At 39.9% G+C, this 23,559-nt stretch overlaps 1 protein-coding gene across 2 annotated transcripts; it reads left to right on the top strand.

The window, feature by feature from the left end:
• The first annotated feature begins 814 nt into the window (after nucleotides 1-814).
• Nucleotides 815-13,126, top strand: LOC113070604 (uncharacterized). 2 transcript variants are annotated; one of them, XM_026244005.1, is made up of 8 exons: nucleotides 815-942; nucleotides 8,303-8,465; nucleotides 9,294-9,486; nucleotides 9,590-9,658; nucleotides 9,842-9,943; nucleotides 11,110-11,515; nucleotides 11,640-11,771; nucleotides 11,962-13,126. In XM_026244005.1, the coding sequence occupies exons 1-8, from the start codon at nucleotides 834-836 to the stop codon at nucleotides 11,988-11,990; spliced, it is 1,203 nt and encodes a 400-aa protein (XP_026099790.1). In that variant the 5' UTR covers nucleotides 815-833; the 3' UTR covers nucleotides 11,991-13,126. The 2 variants fall into 2 exon arrangements, with proteins under 2 accessions (XP_026099790.1, XP_026099789.1); XM_026244004.1 differs by having other exon boundaries at nucleotides 11,640-11,978.
• The last annotated feature ends 10,433 nt before the right edge of the window (nucleotides 13,127-23,559 follow it).

Below are 23,559 nucleotides of genomic sequence, written 5' to 3'. Positions count from 1 at the left end.
TATTTTAGTGGTTTAGTTATTTTTTGTAATAGGGTTTTATTTACTTCTCGATTGTATTTGAGTTTGCTTCTAAGCCTGTGTCATTTGATGATTTGTTGCAATAATGAAAACAAATTGTATATATAAAATTGACTATTAAATATAATTTTGTTATTTTTCATATAATAGTACTTTAGGTTCTACAAAGTAATCAAGACAACCGAGTCAGTGGTAGTTTTCTAAATCATTGTTTTTCTCAAAAGTGTTGTAAAATATCAACAGTAATTTGAAATAATTCATTCTCATTTTTTAATATCATTATTTTATATATTATATTTTATGTAATACATTATTACATTATTTGCCCCCGAATTGGTTTTTTAGTGGAATGTTTTATTTTAATAATTTATCTTCACTGAGATTTTTTTGCACAATGACCATGAATTGATACTTTATAAAAATTGTATTTTGTTTCAAGCTCCAAAGCAGACAAAAAGCACATTAAAAATAGTCCATATAAATCTAGCTGGTTATTGACTGAAAATCTCCCATATACTTTAGCTCTTAAATCAAATATAGATTGACATCAATTGTGGTTACAAGACACACAAGAACCAATGGTTTTTGGCATTAATGACATTTCCATTAAAAAAAAATAATATAATATAAAGATTTGTTCCACAGAAAAACACAACACCGGTTTGGATATGAGGGTTAGTATGTTAATTATGTGTGTTTTTGGTGAACAATTCCAGTAAGATCAACAGGATTTTTTAAAATATGCTTGTTTATTTCATTCACCTTATATTTATTTGTATTTATTTTTTCCAGTCATTTCAAGAAAGAAAGTCGCCATGCTGGGAAATAAAAGACGTAGGAAACCTCTGCAGGATGCTGAGCATCACATTACCTGTAAAACTGACAAGCCTGGGCTTCGAGAGCAGTTCATCAGCAAATATAAAGGCAAGTATAAATGACTAAGCAGTTTAGTAACTAATAACTAGGGCTGGGGGATATGGCAAAAAAGTTATCACGATAATTGTTTTATATTAGTCGATATCGATAATTATCACAATAAATGTCAAATCTTTATTTCTTTCAAGTTTAAAGGCAGATATTTGCTCCTAAGTGAAAGTTGTAGAAACCAGAGCATTAATTGTGGTTTTAAACTACTCTTTATTGTCAGAACATATCATGACAAACACTTGCCAAACAGGTGAACATTTCACAAATCTGAGGTAGAACATTCAAACATTTGTTATTTTTCCTTAACAAAATAAATATATTTATTGGAAAATGTATTTCTTAGTTCCTGGATGTGCTAATGGGGGATATTGTTTCAAGTCTTGAAACAGGTTTGTGTTGCCTGACTTTGATGGCACGGATCTTCAGCACAGTTTACAGTGCAGGCAGCAATATTAATATTAGATATATTTTGTCTCAAAATGCATATTTGACAATGATTTGCAGCAGTATTAGATTCAGTTAGGAGCAGATTTACTATGTAAAATTTATGTTCATTAACAAAAACAGTAACATCTTTTAAAACGACCTCAATTTTATTTGGTAAAATGTAATATTCTGACTGTTTGAGTTTTATTAAAATTAACCATTGGTCATCCAGTATCATGCATTTAGATCATGATAACCACAAAACCAAATACTGTAACTATTTTATTAATCCTTTAATACATTGTCTACATTACAGTTTTTTTCAATCGCTAACAAGCGCTTACCCATACTTCAGATACTTTTTCTAAACTCTTATCACAGACTAACACCTACAAAACACAATTGGCCAAATGGATAATTTTTTTCTCAAAAACACATTTTGTTAAATTTATACTAAATCTTCATTTCAAAATAGAACACATCTTTCTGTCACACACCAACTTTACCAAAACACTGGAAATCTGACTCAAAATTAAATTATTCTGTCAAAGAATAACACTTGTTTTCACCTCAAAAGGTACATGCAGTCAATCAAAGTACACCAGGTTTCAAAATACTGGCTATTGTTGACATTACAAAAACTGCATAGACTTTTCAGTCTCAGTTTTACAGGTATTTGCATGCAAAACATGCAATTCACTGTTTTACACTAAATTTCTTGGTTAGGAACTGTATGTCCAAATGTACAGTAATGTTCACATTCAAAAGCATTCCAGTAAAAAGCTATTTTTCCTTTACTGTTTACTGCAGGAGGTACAGTAGAAACACGGTATGATAGAACAGAAAAGGTTTGACAGTATTGCTTACAGTGAACAAAATATCCATGAAACACATAAGAGCATTCTGAACAAAAAAACAACAACAGAAAAAAGCCCAGAATAAAAAAAGGAGGGGGGGGGGTAAAATAAAAACAATCTCTCACTGCTCCTCTCACTGCTCCTGCTCCCTCACTGCTCCTGCTCCCCTCACTGCTCCTGCTCCTCTCACTGCTCTGCTCCCTCACTGCTCCTCTCACTGCTCTGCTCCCCTCCTCTCACTGCTCCTGCTCCCCTCACTGCTCCTCTCACTGCATCTCTCACTGCTCCTGCTCCTCTCACTGCATCTCTCACTGCTCTCTCACTGCATCTCTCACTGCTCCTGCTCACTGCTCCTCTCACTGCTCCTGCTCCCTCACTGCTCTGCTCCTCTCACTGCTCCTCTCACTGCTCCTCTCACTGCTCTCTCACTGCATCTCTCACTGCTCTCTCACTGCTCCTCTCACTGCTCCTCTCACTGTTTCACTGCTCCCGCTCCTCTCACTGCTCCTGCTCCTCTCACTGCATCTCTCACTGCATCTCTCACTGCTCCTCTCACTGCTCTCTCACTGCTCCTCTCACTGCTCCTGCTCCTCTCACTGCTCCTGCTCCTCTCACTGCTCCTGCTCCCTCTCACTGCATCTCTCACTGCTCCTGCTCCTCTCACTGCTCCTGCCTTCCTCACTGCTCACTGCTCCTGCTCCTCTCACTGCTCCTGCTCCTCTCACTGTTCACTGCTCCTGCTCCTCTCACTGCTCCTGCTCCTCTCACTGCATCTCTCACTGCTCTCTCACTGCATCTCTCACTGCTCCTCTCACTGCTCCTCTCACTGATTCTCTCACTGCTCCTCTCACTGCACTGCTCTCTCACTGCTCCTGCTCCTCTCACTGCTCCTGCTCTTCTCACTGTTCACTGCACCTGCTCTCTCACTGCTTTCCCTCCTCTCACTGCCTCCTCTCACTGCATCTCTCACTGCATCTCTCACTGCTCCTCTCACTGATCCTCTCACTGCACCTGCTCTCCTCACTGCTCCTGCTTCCTCCACTGCTCCTGCTCCTCTCACTGCTCCTGCTCCTCTCACTGCTCCTGCTCTTCTCACTGTTCACTGCTCCTGCTCCTCTCACTGGGCCCTTGCTCTTACTCTTCCTCGTCCATACATTAGTGTTTGTCTTTTTCTGTTTCTGTTTCCAAAATATCACTCTTTGTCCAACTGCTTGGACAAATGCTTGTTTGCGACTGAAAACAACTGTAATAATATAAAACAATCCAATATGTACAGTATTGTTCAAAATAATAGCAGTACAATGTGACTAACCAGAATAATCAAGGTTTTTAGTATATTTTTTATTGCTACGTGGCAAACAAGTTACCAGTAGGTTCAGTAGATTGTCAGAAAACAAAAAGACCCAGCATTCATGATATGCACGCTCTTAAGGCTGTGCAATTGGGCAATTAGTTGAAAGGGGTGTGTTCAAAAAAATAGCAGTGTCTACCTTTGACTGTACAAACTCAAAACTATTTTGTACAAACATTTTTTTTTTTCTGGGATTTAGGCAATCCTGTGAATCACTAAACTAATAATTTAGTTGTATGACCACAGTTTTTTTAAAACTGGCTTGACATCTGTGTGGCATGGAGTCAACCAACTTGTGGCACCTCTCAGCTGTTATTCCACTCCATGATTCTTTAACAACATTCCCAATTCATTCACATTTCTTGGTTTTGCTTCAGAAACAGCATTTTTGATATCACCCACAAGTTCTCAATTGGATTAAGGTCTGGAGATTGGGCTGGCCCACTCCATAACATTAATTTTGTTGGTTTGGAACCAAGACTTTGCCCGTTTACTAGTGTGTTTTGGGTCATTGTCTTGTTGAAACAACCATTTCAAGGGCAATGTGCTCTTCAGCATAGGGCAAATGACCTCTTCAAGTATTTTAACATATGGCAAACTGATCCATGATCCCTGGTATGCGATAATAGGCCCAACACCATAGTAGGAGAAACATGCCCATATCATGATGCTTGCACCTCCATTGCTTCACTGTCTTCACTGTGTTACTGTTGGCTTGAATTCAGAGTTTGGGGGTCGTCTCACAAACTGCCTGTGGCCCTTGGACCCAAAAAGAACAATTTTACTCTCATTGGTCCACAAAATGTTCCTCCATTTCTCTTTAGGCCAGTTGATGTGTTCTTTGGCAAATTGTAACCTCTTCTGCACATGCCTTTTTTTAACAGAGGGACTTTGCGGGGGATTCTTGAAAATAGATTAGCTTCACACAGACGTCTTCTAACTGTCACAGTACTTACAGGTAACTCCAGACTGTCTTTGATCATCCTGGAGGTGATCATTGGCTGAGCCTTTGCCATTCTGGTTATTCTTCATCCATTTTGATGGTTGTCTTCCGTTTCTTCCACGTCTCTCTGGTTTTGCTCTCCATTTTAAGGCATTGGAGATCATTTTAGCTGAACAGCCTATCATTTTTTGCACCTCTTTATAGGTTTTCCCCTCTCTAATCAACTTTTTAATCAAAGTACGCTGTTCTTCTGAACAATGTCTTGAACGACCCATTTTCCTCAGCTTTCAAATGCATGTTCAACAAGTGTTGGCTTCATCCTTAAATAGGGGCAACCTGAATTCACACCTGTTTCTTCACAAAATTGATGACCTCAGTAATTGAATGCCACACTGCTATTTTTTTGAACACACCCCCTTTCAACTAATTCAACTAATTGCCCAATTGCACAGCCTTAAGAGCGTGCATATCATGAATGCTGGGTCTCATTTGTTTTCTGAGAATCTACTGAACCTACTGGTAACTTGTTTGCCACGTAGCAATAAAAAAATATACGAAAAACCTTGATTATTCTGGTTAGTCACATTGTACTGCTATTATTTTGAACAATACTGTATATCCCACATTTCATGGTGCAGTTAATATTATTAGGCTAACGTTACAGTAAATCCGTAGTAAATGGTGGGAATTTGTAGACAAAGAAGCCTTCTGACTGACCACAGTGTTTCTCCTGTTTGTCAGCGCGGTTTAATCGGCCTTTAAACTGGTTTAAATCACTGAAACGTGTGTTCTTGGCTGAAGTCAAGCGCTTCTCACTGGATCTGATGACAGAGACCGATCAGAGTAAACGCATCTGCTCTAGTGAGCTCGCGAGTCATGCTGCGCTGCCGTTTGGACTTTGAGCCGAGCGGATAAACGGTCCGTGTGGCGCGTGGGTTAAATGAGTTCGGTTCCGCTTTTGGCGCATAAACATTATCGAACATTTATCGAACTCTGGATATCGTTTTATCGAGAAATTATATCGTGATAATTATCATTATCATTTTATCGCCCAGCCCTAGTAATAATGTTAATCTACAAAACTGAGAATTTAATGTAAGGCAAGTCATATGGTTGTTAGGCCACAAGTTAAACAGTACTTTATAAATATATATATTTTTTATTGTGCAGTCCAGATTCCTGAATAGAGTTCTGCTGGCATGAGCCCTAACTGTACGTACACACAGCCGCCGACTTGAGCTGCAAAGAAGCTCTGGCCGCCCTGTCAAGGACGCTTGTCAAAAAGTACGGGGAAGCTTGTTGACGCTTTGGCCGCTCTGACATAGCATGGAGAAGAGAAGTGTCACAACATAAAATGTAATAAACAGAAAAAACAAGCAATACACTGAAGAAACCATTTATAATGACAGAATTATTATAACCGTTTTGGTCACATTTGTTTGGGAAGAAAATAATAATTAGCTATTATTGTTATATTAATATTATATTTACTTTAATGTAATTGGTCAAATTGGTGTTACCGTGAGCAAATTAATTGCATTCCCGCTTAAAACGAGCGCTCGTAAATATTTCAAATAAGTTGAGCTCATTCTCAAATGTGTATCACTGTCGGATAATCGCGAAGTTGTTGTGTTTGGTGCTGCTTGAGAAGACGTCAGACTCGGAGATTTTGGGTTCATGAAACCCTCCAGGGCCGTTATCAATTCGGAGAGTATCACCGGCTGGTGCAGCAGCTGCGGCTCGATGACGAGAGGTACGTCCAGCAGAACTTCAGGCTGGACACAGTTTGATAGCGTGTTGATAGAACTAATGTTTTGGTAGGAACGAAAGTTTACATCGTATGTTTCTCCGGAATCAGCCAGCGCGAAGGACGTCTATATTCCGATTGGTTGCTGGCGTTTTGCTGCTGTTTGCGCTGAACATAGCTCATTACCATAAAGTTGAGCTACTTCAACTTTCAGATTGACGCTCTAGTCGCTCAAAACGGCATGCCAAGGAATTTGACGCTCCTTGCAGCTGAGAGAAGCCAGCTTCCATTGAAAATGAATGACTTCCGGTAACTTTGGAAGCTCAAGTCGGCGGAGGTGTGTACGTCGTACAGTAAAACAAAGCAGTTGCATTTTTGCACTTCTGGTTCCATCAACCCAAAGTCAATGTTTATTTGCACATACATAACCCAATTATGCATAATAAGCCAACAGTTCTGGTGGTCATGTAAACGCAGACTAAGGTAATCATAAACGGCATAAGAATAAACCAATCGACACAGCTAGATTTTGTCTATGTTGTTCCAAACCCGTAAAACCTTCGTTCATCTTCGGAACACAAATTAAGATATTTTTGATGAAATCTGAGAGCTGGATCACTCCTCCATAGGCTTCCAAGGGACTGAAACTTGTTGGCCCAGAAAAGTTATAAAAGAGATCGTTAATATAGTCCAAGTGACTACAGTGGCTCAGTCTTAAGTATATCAAGCGACGAGAATACTTTTTGTGTGCAAAAAACAACAAAAATAATGACTTTATTCCACTATTCATTTCCTTCTCTTTGGGCCACGAGTGAGTTCACGTAGTAAAACTGTGCAGTGGGTCTGTGTTACACGTCACCACGTAGGCTCACTATTGGCCGACGCTGGTCATGTGTGTGATGCGTGTGACGTGCAACACAGACGCACTGCACAGTTTTACTACGTGAATTCACTCGAGGCCCAGAGAGAAGGAAATGAATAGTGGAATAAAGTCGTTATTTTTATTTATTTTTTGCGCACAAAAGTATTCTCGTCGCTTGATAAACTTAAGACTGAGCCACTGTAGTCACTTGGACTATATTAATGATCTCTTTAATAACTTTTGTGGGCCAACAAGTTTCAGTCCCTTGGAAGTCTATGGAGGAGTGATCCAGCTCTCAGATTTCATCAAAAATATCTTAATTTGTGTTCCGAAGATGAACGAAGGTTTTACGGGTTTGGAACAACATGAGGGTGAGTAATTACTGAAAGAAATTTCATTTTTGGGTAAACTATCCCTTTAACCTGTGTTCTGTGGCTTATTGAAGTGAGCATGTGTGATGTGTGACAGGAAAGTGTCCTTATTGTGGATTTAAGCACATCCAGAGAGAGCAAGCGTTTTCTCTACCCAAGAAACTCTTAAAATGTGTTCTCATCTCATGCAGAGGTGGTACAGTCAAAATCCTGCATCCGATACTGGATGAGAGGAGAATATGAGTCTGTAAGATTCCCACTGATATTCTGGAATACTCTTGGGCTTTATTTAACATCACAAGTGACATGACATATGAAATACACAAAGTCAGATACACATATGGTTTGCTTTTGACGTCATTAACCTGATTTACTTATAAAGGCACACAATCAGTCAAACATACATTACAAGAATGTAGAAACATTATATATATTACACAAGGATATGGATTTTCTATAGGGTTCTAAAATCCTATAAGGTTTTTGTGGAGGGAACTAGGTGAGGTGAACTACCGGGTTGGCCTTCAAAAATACATCATCACTGCGGCACTCTGTTCTAAACAATATATAGCCATGATCATATTGTTTGTGTAAGAAAATGTAATTTTAACTGTATAATTTTAAGACTTAAAAGTATGAAAAGCAAAGCATGCTTTGAGATTAGCCTGGCTGACTATTTTCCTTCAGTAATTTCCCTTCTACATCATATAATGTACATCATATGGTAGAGAACTTTTAGTAAGAATCAAAATAATATTTGACATTAAAGAAACTGAAGCTAATGTATTTCTCCTCTTCAGGGCGTGGAGTTTTCACCACTGGAGCTTTTTTCAGAGGTGATTTTGTTCTTGAATACAGAGGTGAACTTCTGAGTTCACAGGAGAGTCTGGACCGAACTGAACACTACACTGAAGCTGAGAACACGTTCCTGTTTGATTTTCAGTGGCATGGCAAAAATTGGTGGTGAGTACAGAACTGTTAGATTGATGTAGTAGGTATGCTAAAATATCTGGAACTGTAAGATACTTCGTTCATGCCTGTAGTTCTGTTCGCTCGTTTCTTTTGGTCCAGATACGCTTAGTGTTCAGATTGGCATTTCTATCGTTGAATCTAAGTTATGATTGACCAGTCTGTCCTTTTTAGGGTCACATATTCCTGTTTTTGGTTTATTTACATGTCTCTGGTCCATGTTATGTTCATATTTCATTTGAACTGCACCAGAGTTCATTTGGAAGCCAACTGAGACCCTTCTTTTCAGCGTCTCGGTCCGCTTGTTTGGTCGCACCAGGTTTCAAATAGCAGCTTTCACATTTATTCAGATGAACCACATTAACAGTCTAAAAAAACATGCCACATGTGAACACACCCTAATACTTCAAATTCACCATGAACTGACATAGAGTACGGAGTGTAGTTTCTTTGAGTCATCAAAAACAATTCCCCCTGTATTCCCTAAAGAGAACAACATGGTAACTTTTAGATGCTTTTATCTGAGAGCTGTACATTACCATACATTGCAGTACACTATCATATAGATCAGTGGTTCTGAGACCCTCCTCTGCAGATTCTGTAGGTCTCCTTCACCTGATGCACTCAGATGAGTTCATAGAGCCATGTTCTGATGATGAACTCCTCATCTCAATCAGGTGGATTAAAACACGAGACATACAGCATATGCAGAGCGGTGGGTTCCCAGGACTGGGGTTCAGAACCACTTGTAAAAATAACTGTACATGTCTAGCATATATACTAAGATTATAAGTATTGAGTGTTCATTTTATGTTTTTATAGCATGGATGCATCTAAAGAAGACTTGTCTTTGGGAAGACTTGCAAACGATGAGACCAGAAATCCTACTTGCAAAATGAGAACTGTTGAAGTGAGCAGAAAACCTCACCTGTGTCTGTTTGCTGTACGAGACATTCTACCAGGAGAGGAAATCACTTACAATTATGGAGACTCAGATTGGCCATGGCGAGTCAAGGTACTATCAATAAAATGCTAAAGAGATTGATCAGTAATTCATGATAATTTTTTACTCTAATTCTGATTAGTTACCATGTGATTGTGGTCTCATATTTCTCAAGCCTTTGAATAAAGCATCAGCAGAATCCACTGATAAAAAGCCAGCCAGCAGTTTGCGCCTGCATAAATCTGTAAGTCCACTTTAAAACATCTGTATCATTATTCTATATTATTGACTCTCTCAGCATAGAGTTGTGTGTGGAATGATATATAAAGTATAGGACAGCTAGAGGAATGAACATTAACAAGTTTTTTTTGTCCTTTACAAATATTCTGATATTTTGATATTCACTGGTTTCTTTTCTGACATCTAGCCCCATTGTGTAGCTTCTGTTTCCTCTCCTGAACTGGACAAGGTAAACAGCAATGGTCCTCATAAGCAGTCAGGCAAAGCAAGAACATCAAGGAATAAAACGGTAACCATCTTAAACATGCAGCAACTATCTACTGATGTTTACTGCCAGCTAGTTAAAAATGCAATAAGTGATTTCTGAGAAACACTTAATATTTGAAATCGACACCCAAACAAACAGACCCCTCCCTTCATTGCTCCGCCCCCAAAATAATGAACACGCAACACAGTCAACCACTATTAGCTGGTGCTCAGGTGTTCAAATAGAAAATATCTTTATTGCTGGCAAACCATAGAATGGTTTGGTTTAAGTTGATTTGTAGGTGCATATCGACTTCATCAAGCACCCGTGTCATTTGAAATGTATTTATGTACTCACAATTAAAAAAAACAAACAAGAAATTATTTAACGCTGCAGTCCTAGTTTTTCGTCTTTGTCGCCATTTCTGTTCGAAATCTGCAATTGCAGTCATTCGTGGAACTATCAACTTTACATGGGTTGTGCTTTGACACGGCACAGCGCGAATGAATCCAATGTTTTGAGGAGAACGTGCTGCTGTCAATCACATCGCGTCGGTGTGGATACTGTCATTTGCAATGACAGATTATACTTTTTGGAAGTATGAGTCATGACCAACAGAAGAATGTTCACCGGAAAATGACACTGGAACAAGTAACATCCACTTTTGTTCTGACCAACTAAGGGGAAAAAAAGCATTGCAGTAAATCGCGCTGATGAAAGGTGGGGTATGTGATTTGCAAAACGGCCGGGAGATTTTGAAAATACACAACTCCTATGGTCTTACCTTCTTTCCTTTGACTCCACCCATTCGAAGAACATGGACACGATGGGGAGGGGCTATGGTACGACAGTTTGATTGACACAGTTACTGTCTAATGATTCTAGGTAGTTTTGGAAATGATTGGCTGGAGTTCTTCGAGTCCTGCCTGTTCCACAGATGATTAAATTGCTTACTTTTCATTTCAGTGCTTCTAACTCAGTGGCTGTAAGTGGGTTAGGAATAGGATTTCAAGTGATTTTGAAAAAATGGACAAAAAAGACAATTACATACCCCACCTTTAAATCTAACAATCGCTTATCAATTATCATATCACATCAAACCGTGCAAACTATACTTTGTTCTCAAATTGTTAATGTTAACAACATCAGCATTGTGTGACTACATTTAAGGCCCTTCAGATATTTATCCTTGTTTTCGTGTGGGCCAGGCGGCCAGTCTCTTTTTTTCTGTAGCCACTCCAAAGTCCAAGTCACCCACGTCACCTTCAACCTCGCCTGTGCAGCCCTCATCATCCTCGCCTGCCTACAGAGGAGGAGAGTGCATCAACAAAGCTGCTTGCGAATGTGGCATAAAGAACCCTAAAGCACTGTCATCAACTAGGCTCAGGAAACACATAGCAACCATGTCTAAAATTCTTAACCTTAATGAGAATGAAGCAGACCAACTGGCTGATTTCCTTGGTCACGATATCCGAATCCACAGACAGTATTATCGGTTACCAGAGGGAACACTGCAGCTGGCAAAAATGAGTAAAGTCCTAATGGCCATGGAGAAAGGAACACTGTCTGACTACAAAGGAAAGAAACTTGATGACATTGAAATCGACCCAAATGGTATGAGTATACATGCTCTGTGTGTATCTGTGCTGTACATATTTGCAAAACAATGTATATATTCATGTCACAGATACTAGGTATAAGCAATAAAGTGTTCATTTTTCGTTAATTAATTATTAAGAGCAACTTGAGGCCCAAGGTGATTCCATGTCAAGTGATGAGGAGGATTCCAGTGACCTATCTCAGACGACAGCACCAATACAGACTGATCAACCTGTTCAATCTGAACAAGCTGTTTCACAGGAGGATCAAGGTAAGAAAAATCTCTACATTGCACAAACAACAATAATCAAATAAACATGAATTGGCTCCATGCAGCAATATCCAGACAAATTCAAAAAAAAAATTATGCATTGGGAACACAGTCTTGATTTGCTCTTTACTCACCGATTTAGTTGTAATGAGAATGTGTAATGAGAATTTACTTTTTAATTATTTCATAGGTTCTTCAAATGCTCCAAAAAAGAAATAGGAGGACAGTGAGGTAAAAGCAGTAGAGAGACACATGATGAGTTTCATCAAGACATGCAAAGTTCCTGGTAAGCAAGACTGTGAAAGATGCATTCACGCAGAGCCAGAAGCTTTGAAGCAGCGAACATGGACTGGTGTGAAAAATTATGTGCGGAACAGGATCACGACTCCTAAAAGAAAGGGTGGTTTGTAGGGAGGGACAAACACTTCAACACTTTGCACATTATGCTCTTTTTGTAGGAAATGGAGCTAAATTAAAAGAAATGAGGATAAAGGTGTAGAAATATTTTGTGGATGGAATGAAACAGAATATAAAGTGAAACGTTAGAGTATAAGAAGGCTAATGAAGAAGTAGAGGATAGTAAGAGTCAATTTTCTTTGTTCAGTTACAATATAGTTGGATGAAATGTCATGTTAAACTTTTTGATATTTCTGTCATAGAGGGAGGGGAGAATGTAAAGATGATAAAAAAGGGAAGAGTGAATAGCTGTGCTGGACATGGGCTGTGGCTGGATCTAACCGATTGGTGAGAGTTGCTGTGTGCAGACTAGAGAAGCTGAAAACTGAGATGTGATGTCAGACACTTTCTGCTTCCCGTAGTGATGCAGAGCCAGAAGCTTTGAAGCAGGGAACATGGACTGGTGTGAAAAATTATGTGCGGAACAGGATCACGACTTCTAAAAGAAAGGGTGGTTTGTAGGGAGGCACAAACACTTCAACACTTTGCACATTATGCTCTTTTCGTAAGAAATGGAGCTAAATTAAAAGAAATTAAGATAAAGGTGTAGACATTAAAATTAAGAGACGCTCGCGCTGTTTGCATACTTTACCACAGCTGAAGTAGAAAAAATGCATTATTTTCCAAATACACAGATATTTCGGAGACATTTTCATTCAATACATGCACTGCTTGATACAGTGTCTGTTTGTACAAGAATAAAGTTCAACATAAGCCTAAATACAAACGTAAAGCGGGAAGAGAGAATGTAAAGGGGGACGTTAAAGGACGTAAAGTAGAAGAGCATGTAAAGGGGACGTAAAGAGGGAGGAGAGAATGTAAAGGGGACGTAAAGAGGGAGGAGAGAATGTAACTGGGACGTAAAGAGGGAGGAGAGAATGTAAAGGGGACGTAAAGAGGGAGGAGAGAATGTAAAGAGGGAGGAGAGATTGTAACGGGGACGTAAAGAGGGAGGAGAGAATGTAAAGAGGGAGGAGAGATTGTAACGGGGACGTAAAGAGGGAGGAGAGAATGTAACGGGGACGTAAAGAGGGAGGAGAGAATGTAACGGGGACGTAAAGAGGGAGGAGAGAATGTAAAGGGGACGTAAAGAGGGAGGAGAGAATGTAAAGGGGACGTAAAGAGGGAGGAGAGAATGTAACTGGGACGTAAAGAGGGAGGAGAGAATGTAAAGGGGACGTAAAGAGGGAGGAGAGAATGTAAAGAGGGAGGAGAGAATGTAAAGGGGACGTAAAGAGGGAGGAGAGAATGTAAAGAGGGAGGAGAGATTGTAACGGGGACGTAAAGAGGGAGGAGAGAATGTAAAGAGGGAGGAGAGAATGTAACTGGGACGTAAAGAGGGAGGAGAGAATGTAACGGGGACGTAAAGAGGGAGGAGAGAATGTAAAGGGGACGTAAAGAGGGAGGAGAGAATGTAAAGGGGACGTAAAGAGGGAGGAGAGAATGTAACTGGGACGTAAAGAGGGAGGAGAGAATGTAACTGGGACGTAAAGAGGGAGGAGAGAATGTAACTGGGACGTAAAGAGGGAGGAGAGAATGTAAAGGGGACGTAAAGAGGGAGGAGAGTATGTAAAGAGGGAGGAGAGAATGTAACTGGGACGTAAAGAGGGAGGAGAGAATGTAACTGGGACGTAAAGAGGGAGGAGAGAATGTAAAGGGGACGTAAAGAGGGAGGAGAGAATGTAAAGAGGGAGGAGAGAATGTAAAGAGGGAGGAGAGAATGTAAAGGGGACGTAAAGAGGGAGGAGAGAATGTAAAGGGGACGTAAAGAGGGAGGAGAGAATGTAAAGGGGACGTAAAGAGGGAGGAGAGAATGTAACTGGGACGTAAAGAGGGAGGAGAGAATGTAAAGAGGGAGGAGAGAATGTAAAGGGGACGTAAAGAGGGAGGAGAGAATGTAAAGAGGGAGGAGAGAATGTAACGGGGACGTAAAGAGGGAGGAGAGAATGTAAAGAGGGAGGAGAGAATGTAACGGGGACGTAAAGAGGGAGGAGAGAATGTAAAGAGGGAGGAGAGAATGTAACTGGGACGTAAAGAGGGAGGAGAGAATGTAAAGAGGGAGGAGAGAATGTAAAGGGGACGTAAAGAGGGAGGAGAGAATGTAAAGAGGGAGGAGAGATTGTAACGGGACATAAAGAGGGAGGAGAGAATGTAAAGGAGACGTAAAGAGGGAGGAGAGAATGTAACGGGGACGTAAAGAGGGAGGAGAGAATGTAACGGGGACGTAAAGAGGGAGGAGAGAATGTAAAGGGGATGTAAAGAGGGAGGAGAGAATGTAAGAGGGACGTAAAGAGGGAGGAGAGAATGTAAAGGGGACGTAAAGAGGGAGGAGTGAATGTAAGAGGGAGGAGAGAATGCAAGAGGGACGTAAAGAGGGAGGAGAGAATGTAAAGGGGACGTAAAGAGGGAGGAGAGAATGTAAAGGGGACGTAAAGAGGGAGGAGAGAATGTAAAGAGGGAGGAGAGAATGTAAAGGGGACGCAAAGAGGGAGGAGAGAATGTAAAGAGGGAGGAGAGAATGTAAGGGGGACGTAAAGAGGGAGGAGAGAATGTAAAGAGGGAGGAGAGAATGTAAAGGGGACGTAAAGAGGGAGGAGAGAATGTAAAGAGGGAGGAGAGAATGTAAGGGGGACGTAAAGAGGGAGGAGAGAATGTAAAGAGGGAGGAGAGAATGTAAAGGGGACGTAAAGAGGGAGGAGAGAATGTAAAGAGGGAGGAGAGAATGTAAGGGGGACGTAAAGAGGGAGGAGAGAATGTAAAGAGGGAGGAGAGAATGTAAGGGGGACGTAAAGAGGGAGGAGAGAATGTAAAGAGGGAGGAGAGAATGTAACTGGGACGTAAAGAGGGAGGAGAGAATGTAAAGAGGGAGGAGAGAATGTAAAGGGGACGTAAAGAGGGAGGAGAGAATGTAAAGAGGGAGGAGAGATTGTAACGGGACATAAAGAGGGAGGAGAGAATGTAAAGGAGACGTAAAGAGGGAGGAGAGAATGTAACGGGGACGTAAAGAGGGAGGAGAGAATGTAACGGGGACGTAAAGAGGGAGGAGAGAATGTAAAGGGGATGTAAAGAGGGAGGAGAGAATGTAAGAGGGACGTAAAGAGGGAGGAGAGAATGTAAAGGGGACGTAAAGAGGGAGGAGTGAATGTAAGAGGGAGGAGAGAATGCAAGAGGGACGTAAAGAGGGAGGAGAGAATGTAAAGGGGACGTAAAGAGGGAGGAGAGAATGTAAAGGGGACGTAAAGAGGGAGGAGAGAATGTAAAGAGGGAGGAGAGAATGTAAAGGGGACGCAAAGAGGGAGGAGAGAATGTAAAGAGGGAGGAGAGAATGTAAGGGGGACGTAAAGAGGGAGGAGAGAATGTAAAGAGGGAGGAGAGAATGTAAAGGGGACGTAAAGAGGGAGGAGAGAATGTAAAGAGGGAGGAGAGAATGTAAGGGGGACGTAAAGAGGGAGGAGAGAATGTAAAGAGGGAGGAGAGAATGTAAAGGGGACGTAAAGAGGGAGGAGAGAATGTAAAGAGGGAGGAGAGAATGTAAGGGGGACGTAAAGAGGGAGGAGAGAATGTAAAGAGGGAGGAGAGAATGTAAGGGGGACGTAAAGAGGGAGGAGAGAATGTAAAGAGGGAGGAGAGAATGTAAAGGGGACGTAAAGAGGGAGGAGAGAATGTAAAGAGGGAGGAGAGAATGTAAGGGGGACGTAAAGAGGGAGGAGAGAATGTAAAGGGGACGTAAAGAGGGAGGAGAGAATGTAAAGAGGGAGGAGAGAATGTAAAGAGGGAGGAGAGAATGTAAAGGGGACGTAAAGAGGGAGGGGAGGAGAGCATTAGGCTTGTTGGACTTCATGCAGCGCTGCACAGAACGATCAGAACGAACTTGAGCAGTTCTTGACGGTTAGAACTTGTGTCTGACTTCAGACAGCGACGCCCATGCTGTGCCATAAGGCAACAGAGTACAACTAGAGTGATTGGAGAGCAGGAGGACTCAGATAGAGCAGATTCTCTAGAGCGACTCACGAGCTCTGATGATGACACAGCTAATCCACGATTGGCAGAGTACACTGCTTGACAATGATCACGTGTGTTTCATTTTTCTTCTCACACCTTCAGTTCCACTAAGGATCACATCTGTTCTTTATAACAGTAAAAGCTCTTTTCATGTAGTTGCGATAGACCCCACTTCACTGGTATTTTGGCTTATTTTGAACTTTATTCTTGTACAAACATTAGTGCATGTATTGAATGAAAATGTCTCTGAATTATCTGTATTTGGAAAATAATGCGTTTATTCCACTTCAGCTGTAGTAAAGTATGCAAACTTAGCCTGAGCATCACTACAGGAAGCAGAAAGTGTCTGACATCACATCTCAGTTTTCAGCTTCTCTCATCTGCACACGGCAACTCTCACCAATCGGTTACATCCAGCCACAGCCCATGTCCAGCACAGCTAATATAAGGGATGAATAGAGGGAGTAAATGTAAAGAGGATGAAAAGAGGGAGGAGTAAAGCGGGTAAAAAGAGTGAGGAGTAGAGTTAAAGAGGATAAAGAGAGGGAGGAGTGAAGAGGGAGGAGTAGAGTTAAAGAGGGAGGAGAGAATGTAAAGGAGGAAGTAGAGAGATTTTGAAGAAGGGTGGATGGAGGAAGTACAGAGGATAGTTGGGCACTGAGAATCATTCCCACCTCAAGTTAATTGATTTTTCATTGTTGTTCTGTCATTAACTGCAATGTGCACTTTCAACACAATGTGTCCAAGACTGTTAATATTAAAGAGTCATTTAATCAGAGTCCCCAAAGAGTCATTTAATCGGAGTGTGTGTGTCACTCGAGTCCCCAAAGAGTCATTTAATCGGAGTGTGTGTGTCACTCGAGTCCCCAAAGAGTCATTTAATCGGAGTGTGTGTGTCACTCGAGTCCCCAAAGAGTCATTTAATCGGAGTGTGTGTGTCACTCGAGTCCCCAAAGAGTCATTTAATCGGAGTGTGTGTGTGTCACTAGAGTCCCCAAAGGGTCATTTAATCGGAGTGTGTGTGTGTCGCTAGAGTCCCCAAAGAGTCATTTAATCGGAGTGTGTGTGTGTCGCTAGAGTCCCCAAAGAGTCATTTAATCGGAGTGTGTGTGTGTCACTAGAGTCCCCAAAGGGTCATTTAATCGGAGTGTGTGTGTGTCACTAGAGTCCCCAAAGAGTCATTTAATCGGAGTGTGTGTGTGTCGCTAGAGTCCCCAAAGGGTCATTTAATCGGAGTGTGTGTGTGTCGCTAGAGTCCCCAAAGGGTCATTTAATCGGAGTGTGTGTGTGTCGCTAGAGTCCCCAAAGAGTCATTTAATCGGAGAGTGTGTATCACTATTTTTATTTGTATAGAGTTTTTTTGACAATTACTACACTTTACAGAGGAACATGCCTAATGTCTTAAAACCCCAGTGTGTAGCCAAAGATGACTCTGGTGAGGAAAACTCCTTAAGATGTTTTTGTGATAATGATTAGTTTACAGTCTATGCTAAATTAACTAAAGGGATGCAGATTCGGTCAGTGAAAGGTTCTCTGCCATGAAGTGAAGTCTGTTTTATTTCTATAGCGCATGATACATTACAGATGGTTTCAAAGGAGCTTCACACACATAAAATAACTTGCAAATGTCAACAATTATGAAATGACTAATGTAGAGCTGTTTTGCAGTTGAAATTAAAGACAATAGTGTTATTATTCAGCTCAATTCTGTTCATCTTTTGCTTCTGATAGTCAATCAGTCAAGTCAATAATATTTCTGAATGTTAATTGTCATTCCCCAACTGAGCAGCCAAAGGCACTTGATCTCAAGCTACAAATCAGACAAAACATGTAGGCTACCCATTTACAGTGATCTTGCTGAAAAGAAGAAACCCAGTTTACTCTCTCACACCTGTATCTTGATTTCACTGACCAGTATTGGAACTTTGAATTGTAATATTCTACTTCTGTCTTCTTAGGATAAATAATATATACCATCTAAACAATGTCCTGAAAGTATACCTTAACCAGAGTTTGTGTATCACCATGGTCCTCAAAGTATGACTTGATCAGAGTTTGTGTTTAATGTCCCCAAAAGCGACATATAAAATAATGTCCCTAAAGTGAAGGTAAAATGTCAGGTCTTTAAGGAAGGCTTTTATTGATAAAATCAAGTGATATTTGTGATGACAGATTCTCCAGAAGTGCAGTCATATCTTTCTTTAGTCTCTAGACCCTTCAGAAAGGGGTGTCCCTAAAGGTAGGGTTTCCAGTCATACGTCCTCACATTGTGGTTAAGTAGGTATGTGTGTGTGTGTGTGTGTGTGTGTGTGTGTGTGTGTGTGTGTGTATACACTATATGTGTTGAACTCAAAGATATTTTTCTAAGTACACAACAGGTCTATTTCTCTCAAATATTGTTCACAAATTTGTCTAAATCATTGATATTGAGCACTTATCCTTTACCGAGATAATCCATCCACCTTAAAGGTGTGGAATATTAAGATGCTGATTAAAACAGCATGATTATTGCACAGGTGTGACTTAGGCTGGCCAAAATAAAAGGCCACTCTAAAATGTTCATAAAATAAGTTTATGTAATAAAGCTGATGACACCAAGGAAAAAGTGGTTGTCGTGATTTTGCCAAGTAAGACATGTTCCTGGATTAACATATTTTGGTCCAAAAATATAGAATTAATCTAATTCCTACCCCTAAACCTATCCCTCCCAATAATGTATTCCTAAAATCAGTGGGAAATGAAAGCTGATTAACAAAAATGTAGAAGCATCTAACCCTGATTGTAAGCCTAAAATAGATATTTCCTGAAAAGTTATATCTCAATTCTGATTGGTTGATTGGAATGTTGTTCCAGGAACATGTTGTACTTGCTCTCATGACAAATTTGTCACACAAGAGACATTTCTTGATCGGTAAATGCAAAGAGCTTTCTCAAAACCTTCACAACCTTATTGTTACAAAACATAGTGATAGCATTTCACAATTCAATTTGATTCTCATTTACAAGCTTGTGATTTGATTCGATTACCAATTTGATTCAATATCAATTCTTTTGAATATATATATATATATATATATATATATCTGTACTTTACTAGAGTATTATTATTTTCGCCTACTTCCACTTTTACTTCAGTACATATTTTCGATGAGTTTAATACTTTTACTCCGTTATTTTTGTTATGTGCTGCATCGTTACTCGTTACCCACATTACCACTGCCAGAACTGTAGATGGCAGGTTTGATGAAGCTGGCACATCATTGAGCGAATCACGCGATTAAGAAGACTGCGCGTGCTGACTGAACTGCTGTGAAGAGAGAGATGAACACCGAGCCGAGCCAGATAATGACTCGTTCACGAGTCAAGTACCGGTTGCATCAGTTTCCGGATCACCAGTAGTTCTTTATGACAGTTCGATTCAATAAACCGGTTGAAGAAAACAGTTAACCTGTTCTTTTGCGCTCGACGTAATGACGTCATTGGCGATGATTGCAAGCCTTCGGTTTACCTGGGCTCATAACATTAGCACAGAATCAGTTCAGAATCAATCACCAAAAGAATCAGTCGGTTTGCTTCACGCTGAATCACACATGCACAGTATCATCAACTCGGTTCTCGAATCGGACACTAATTCGTAAATGATTCTTGACTCGTGAACGAGTCAGTCTGTTGTTCATTATCTGGCTCGGCTCGGTGTTCATCTTCAATTCTCTCTTCACAGCAGTTCAGTCAGTCTGTTTGAGTAAATGAATTACTCCGGGATATTGGCTTGTTTTAACTCAGAGGGAGTGTCAGCCACATTAAAAAAGTTAACAGCTTAAGTCATTTGTGGATTAATGCATATTGGAGACGCGAACTGTTTAAAACGATTCAGTTCGATTTGGTGAACTGTTTCAAAAAGATCCGGTTACATCTAATGATTCGTTCACGAACCAGATATCACAAACTGCTTTGTTTTGAACTGTCTAACAACAGACACGGAAGAGAAGACAATGCTGAATAAAGTCGTAGTTTTTGCTATTTTTTTATATTTAACTGACCTTCTTATGTCACATGGACTACTTTGAAGATGTTTTTCTTAACTTTCTGGACAGTATACCATACACACAGCTTCAATCGAGGGACTGAGAGCTCTCAGACTAAATCTTAAATATCTTAAACTGTGTTCCAAAAATAAACGGAGGTCTTGCATGTTTGAAACAACATGAGGGTAAGTTATTAATTACATAATTTTGCAAATTGGGCGAAATAACCCTTTAATCTGTTTTTTGTTTACAAAAAGTTACAGTCAAAGGAATTGTGATTGTCCTTTAGGTTAATCATTTGAAATAGTAAAAACAATATGTTCAAACTTTTGACTACTTTCTTTAATAACTACATAACACAATACTTGTACTTTTACTTTCAGTACTTGAGTAGTAAATTTTAAAATAGACTACTTGCAATACTTAAGTACAAAAAATGTTGAATACTTTAGTACTTCTACTTAAGTGTGGTGCTTTTAGAGCACTTCAACTTCTACTCAAGTCACTTTTTTGATAGAGAAATATATTTACTGAGAAAAATGGTGATGTGTTCAATAATTATTTTACCCGCTTTGTACAAAGCTTTTCAAAACACTATTGGCAAAAAAAAAATTATAAGAGGGAATGTGAAGTTTCACCTTTTTTTTTTTTGTACCTCATTCTGTATATAGCCTCTTGTCACATCTGATCCAGGTGAGCAGAGGCCCTGAATTCTGGCCCTGAACCTGCCTGTATGGCGCAAGGAGTACCTGTGCAGGTTGTGACGGATTATGCAGGGAAGGTAGTTGCCTGAGTGTCAACGACAGCAGTTTTGATTAAGTGTTAAATGATGAAGTGTCCATACCGGCGTGAGAGAGACAGGTTACCTGTCATCCCCCACCCAGCCCACCACCCCTTCTTTCTCTCTTCCTGTCGCCCCTACAGTCATTTACTCTACCCCTCTTCCTCAGCAGTGCTGGCAGAAGGCCCTCTGACAAGCTGATTCATGTTCTCTCTGGCACAGGCCTCTCAAAACAATTTAAGAATGAAATATTGTCTTCTCCCTCTCTAATGTATGACACTTCCACTTCTGTTCCCCGCTGCCTCTTCCATCTCATCTGACCTGTAGGGTTTGTTCAGACTGAAGGGTCCTGTGAGGTGACCTGAGGCCCCGAGGAGCATTTGTGTAAGCTATTAAAAGTGAAGTGAGACACAGAGGGAGCTGAACCAGAACCTCTGACCTCACAACTGGTACATTGGGGAATCTCTTCTGATATCTACTTTCATAACTCATGAAACCACTGACATGCACTGTTTCTTAGCAAAGTTTGTTTGTACAGTAAGCAAGAATAGCTTTTAAATGGAAATATTTTTACTTGCATTTAATCAAGAGGATTTTTTTGTTGTATTATTGTTAGTTTTTCTTGCTTAATAATTTGAATACTGCCTTAAACCTTATAATGATTCTTGTAGTTGGACATTTAAAATGACTTACTATTTAAGTTGTCAACAGCTTTGTGGTCGTACAAGTTATCAAGAAGTCATTTTGCACATTTGCAAATTCACATCTTAGGGCTACGCTGCCAGTAATCGCTCAATACGGATGTTAATAAAGTCTCACAGGGTCTTATTTAGCCTGTCATATATTTCCTTTCATATCTTACACTCTGATAAACTACTTCAGTCACACAAAGGGCTGTGAAATAAGAAAAAAAGAATAATCATCTTCAAAAAAGATAATTTTTTGCCCTATGTTACAGAAATGCATCTTGACATGAATAATGCAAATGGTGATTTCTGTAGCAGCCAATGCCATGATTTGATTCATCGTATGAAATGGTCTCTTTCTGTTCACTTTCTGTCATTTCATATTAATTTTGTTCAAAGCACATAAAAATTATTTTGCAGATGTCTCTTCTTGGTAAATCGGAGATCAAAGTCTTATAGTTTTTTTTTTTTTTATTATTATTATGTAAGAGCACAACTCATGTGGCTTTATATATTTCATGTTTGATGCATGTTTTTGCATTTTTGTATGTATTTGTGGCTGTAAAAAAATTGTTGAAATATGAAAAAAAAATCTCTTGCCTTCTTTATTACCATTTCATATCCTTATTTTCATTACTCTCCCTGGAAGATCTGAGCTTCTCTTCATTAATTTGAAGAGAAAAACCATATAAAATGAGGAAATTGTGATGACTTCTTGCTCACCCCAATAATACATGCCCTCAGGCCCAGGGACTGTGGTGTGAACACATTTCAAATCTGTAGATTGCATTACCATCAAAGAATGCAGCGACCTTTGCTACAAAGTTTAAAACCCAATTTATTCTTTGTGCTATTATAGCCGTCTTATCTCTATCCTTACAAAGTTGAGTGTCATTTCACAAGACGCTGAGGACTATTTCAGATTTGTTTGTTCAGAAACCCTTTGAAGACACAGAGGCCTTATGCTCAAGGTTAAAACCAATATAAAGAAGAGTTGTTGGATGATGAGCAATACCTCTGACAGGGTCTGGAACTAACAGGACTGGATCATGACTACAGGCCCCAGGAGGAGCTGCAGGTCTCTGGGGGAGAGCTGAAAAATCTAAACCTGGAGTCATGGCGAGCAAGCTGGACTCTTTGAAGCTGGATTAGCTCAGGTGAATCAAAGGCAAATGTGCCTCACTTTCACCCACTTGAGCTCTAGTCGCTGGTAATTTGTCTTCCTTTTTTTGACATTTGGCACCCCAAAAGTTTGGGTCAGGAGAGAGAAAGGCAGACAGTTTTCTATGCGGATGTCTGGGTGTGTGTTAATGTGTGTTAAAGTGTAGAGGCAAAAGGCCCTTTCAAATGTTTTTATTTGTGTGTGTGTCATAATTATGTTCTCTCTGCTCTTACTTGTCACACTACTGTGACTTTCTCAATTGCGTCTCAAAAAAATGCTTTTTTTTTTTTTTATAAATGTTGTACATCTTACAAAATATATATATATATATATATATATATATATATATATATATATATATATATATATATATACACTCACCAACCACATTTGTGTGCACCTGTTCAACTGCTGTTCAAATATCTAATCAACCAATCACATGGCAGCAAGTCATTACATCAAGCCAAAATGCAAAATGAGCATCAGAATAGTAATTTTTCATGACTTTAAACATGGTTTAAACATTTGTGTGTACAGTGTAGTGTTGGTGCCAGGCAGGCTGGACTGAGTATTTTAGAAACTGCTGATACTGGGTGTTTCAGACAAAACCATCTCTAGGGTTTACAGAGAATGTTCTGAAAAAGCCAAAATATCCAATGGCCAAGCTTGAGCTGAA

This window comes from Carassius auratus, unplaced genomic scaffold (genome assembly GCF_003368295.1).
Source record: "Carassius auratus strain Wakin unplaced genomic scaffold, ASM336829v1 scaf_tig00004623, whole genome shotgun sequence".
In the NCBI taxonomy this organism is placed as follows: domain Eukaryota; kingdom Metazoa; phylum Chordata; class Actinopteri; order Cypriniformes; family Cyprinidae; genus Carassius; species Carassius auratus.
The sequence above is the reverse complement of the archived record's forward strand: the minus strand, read 5'-3'. Positions and strand labels throughout refer to the sequence as shown.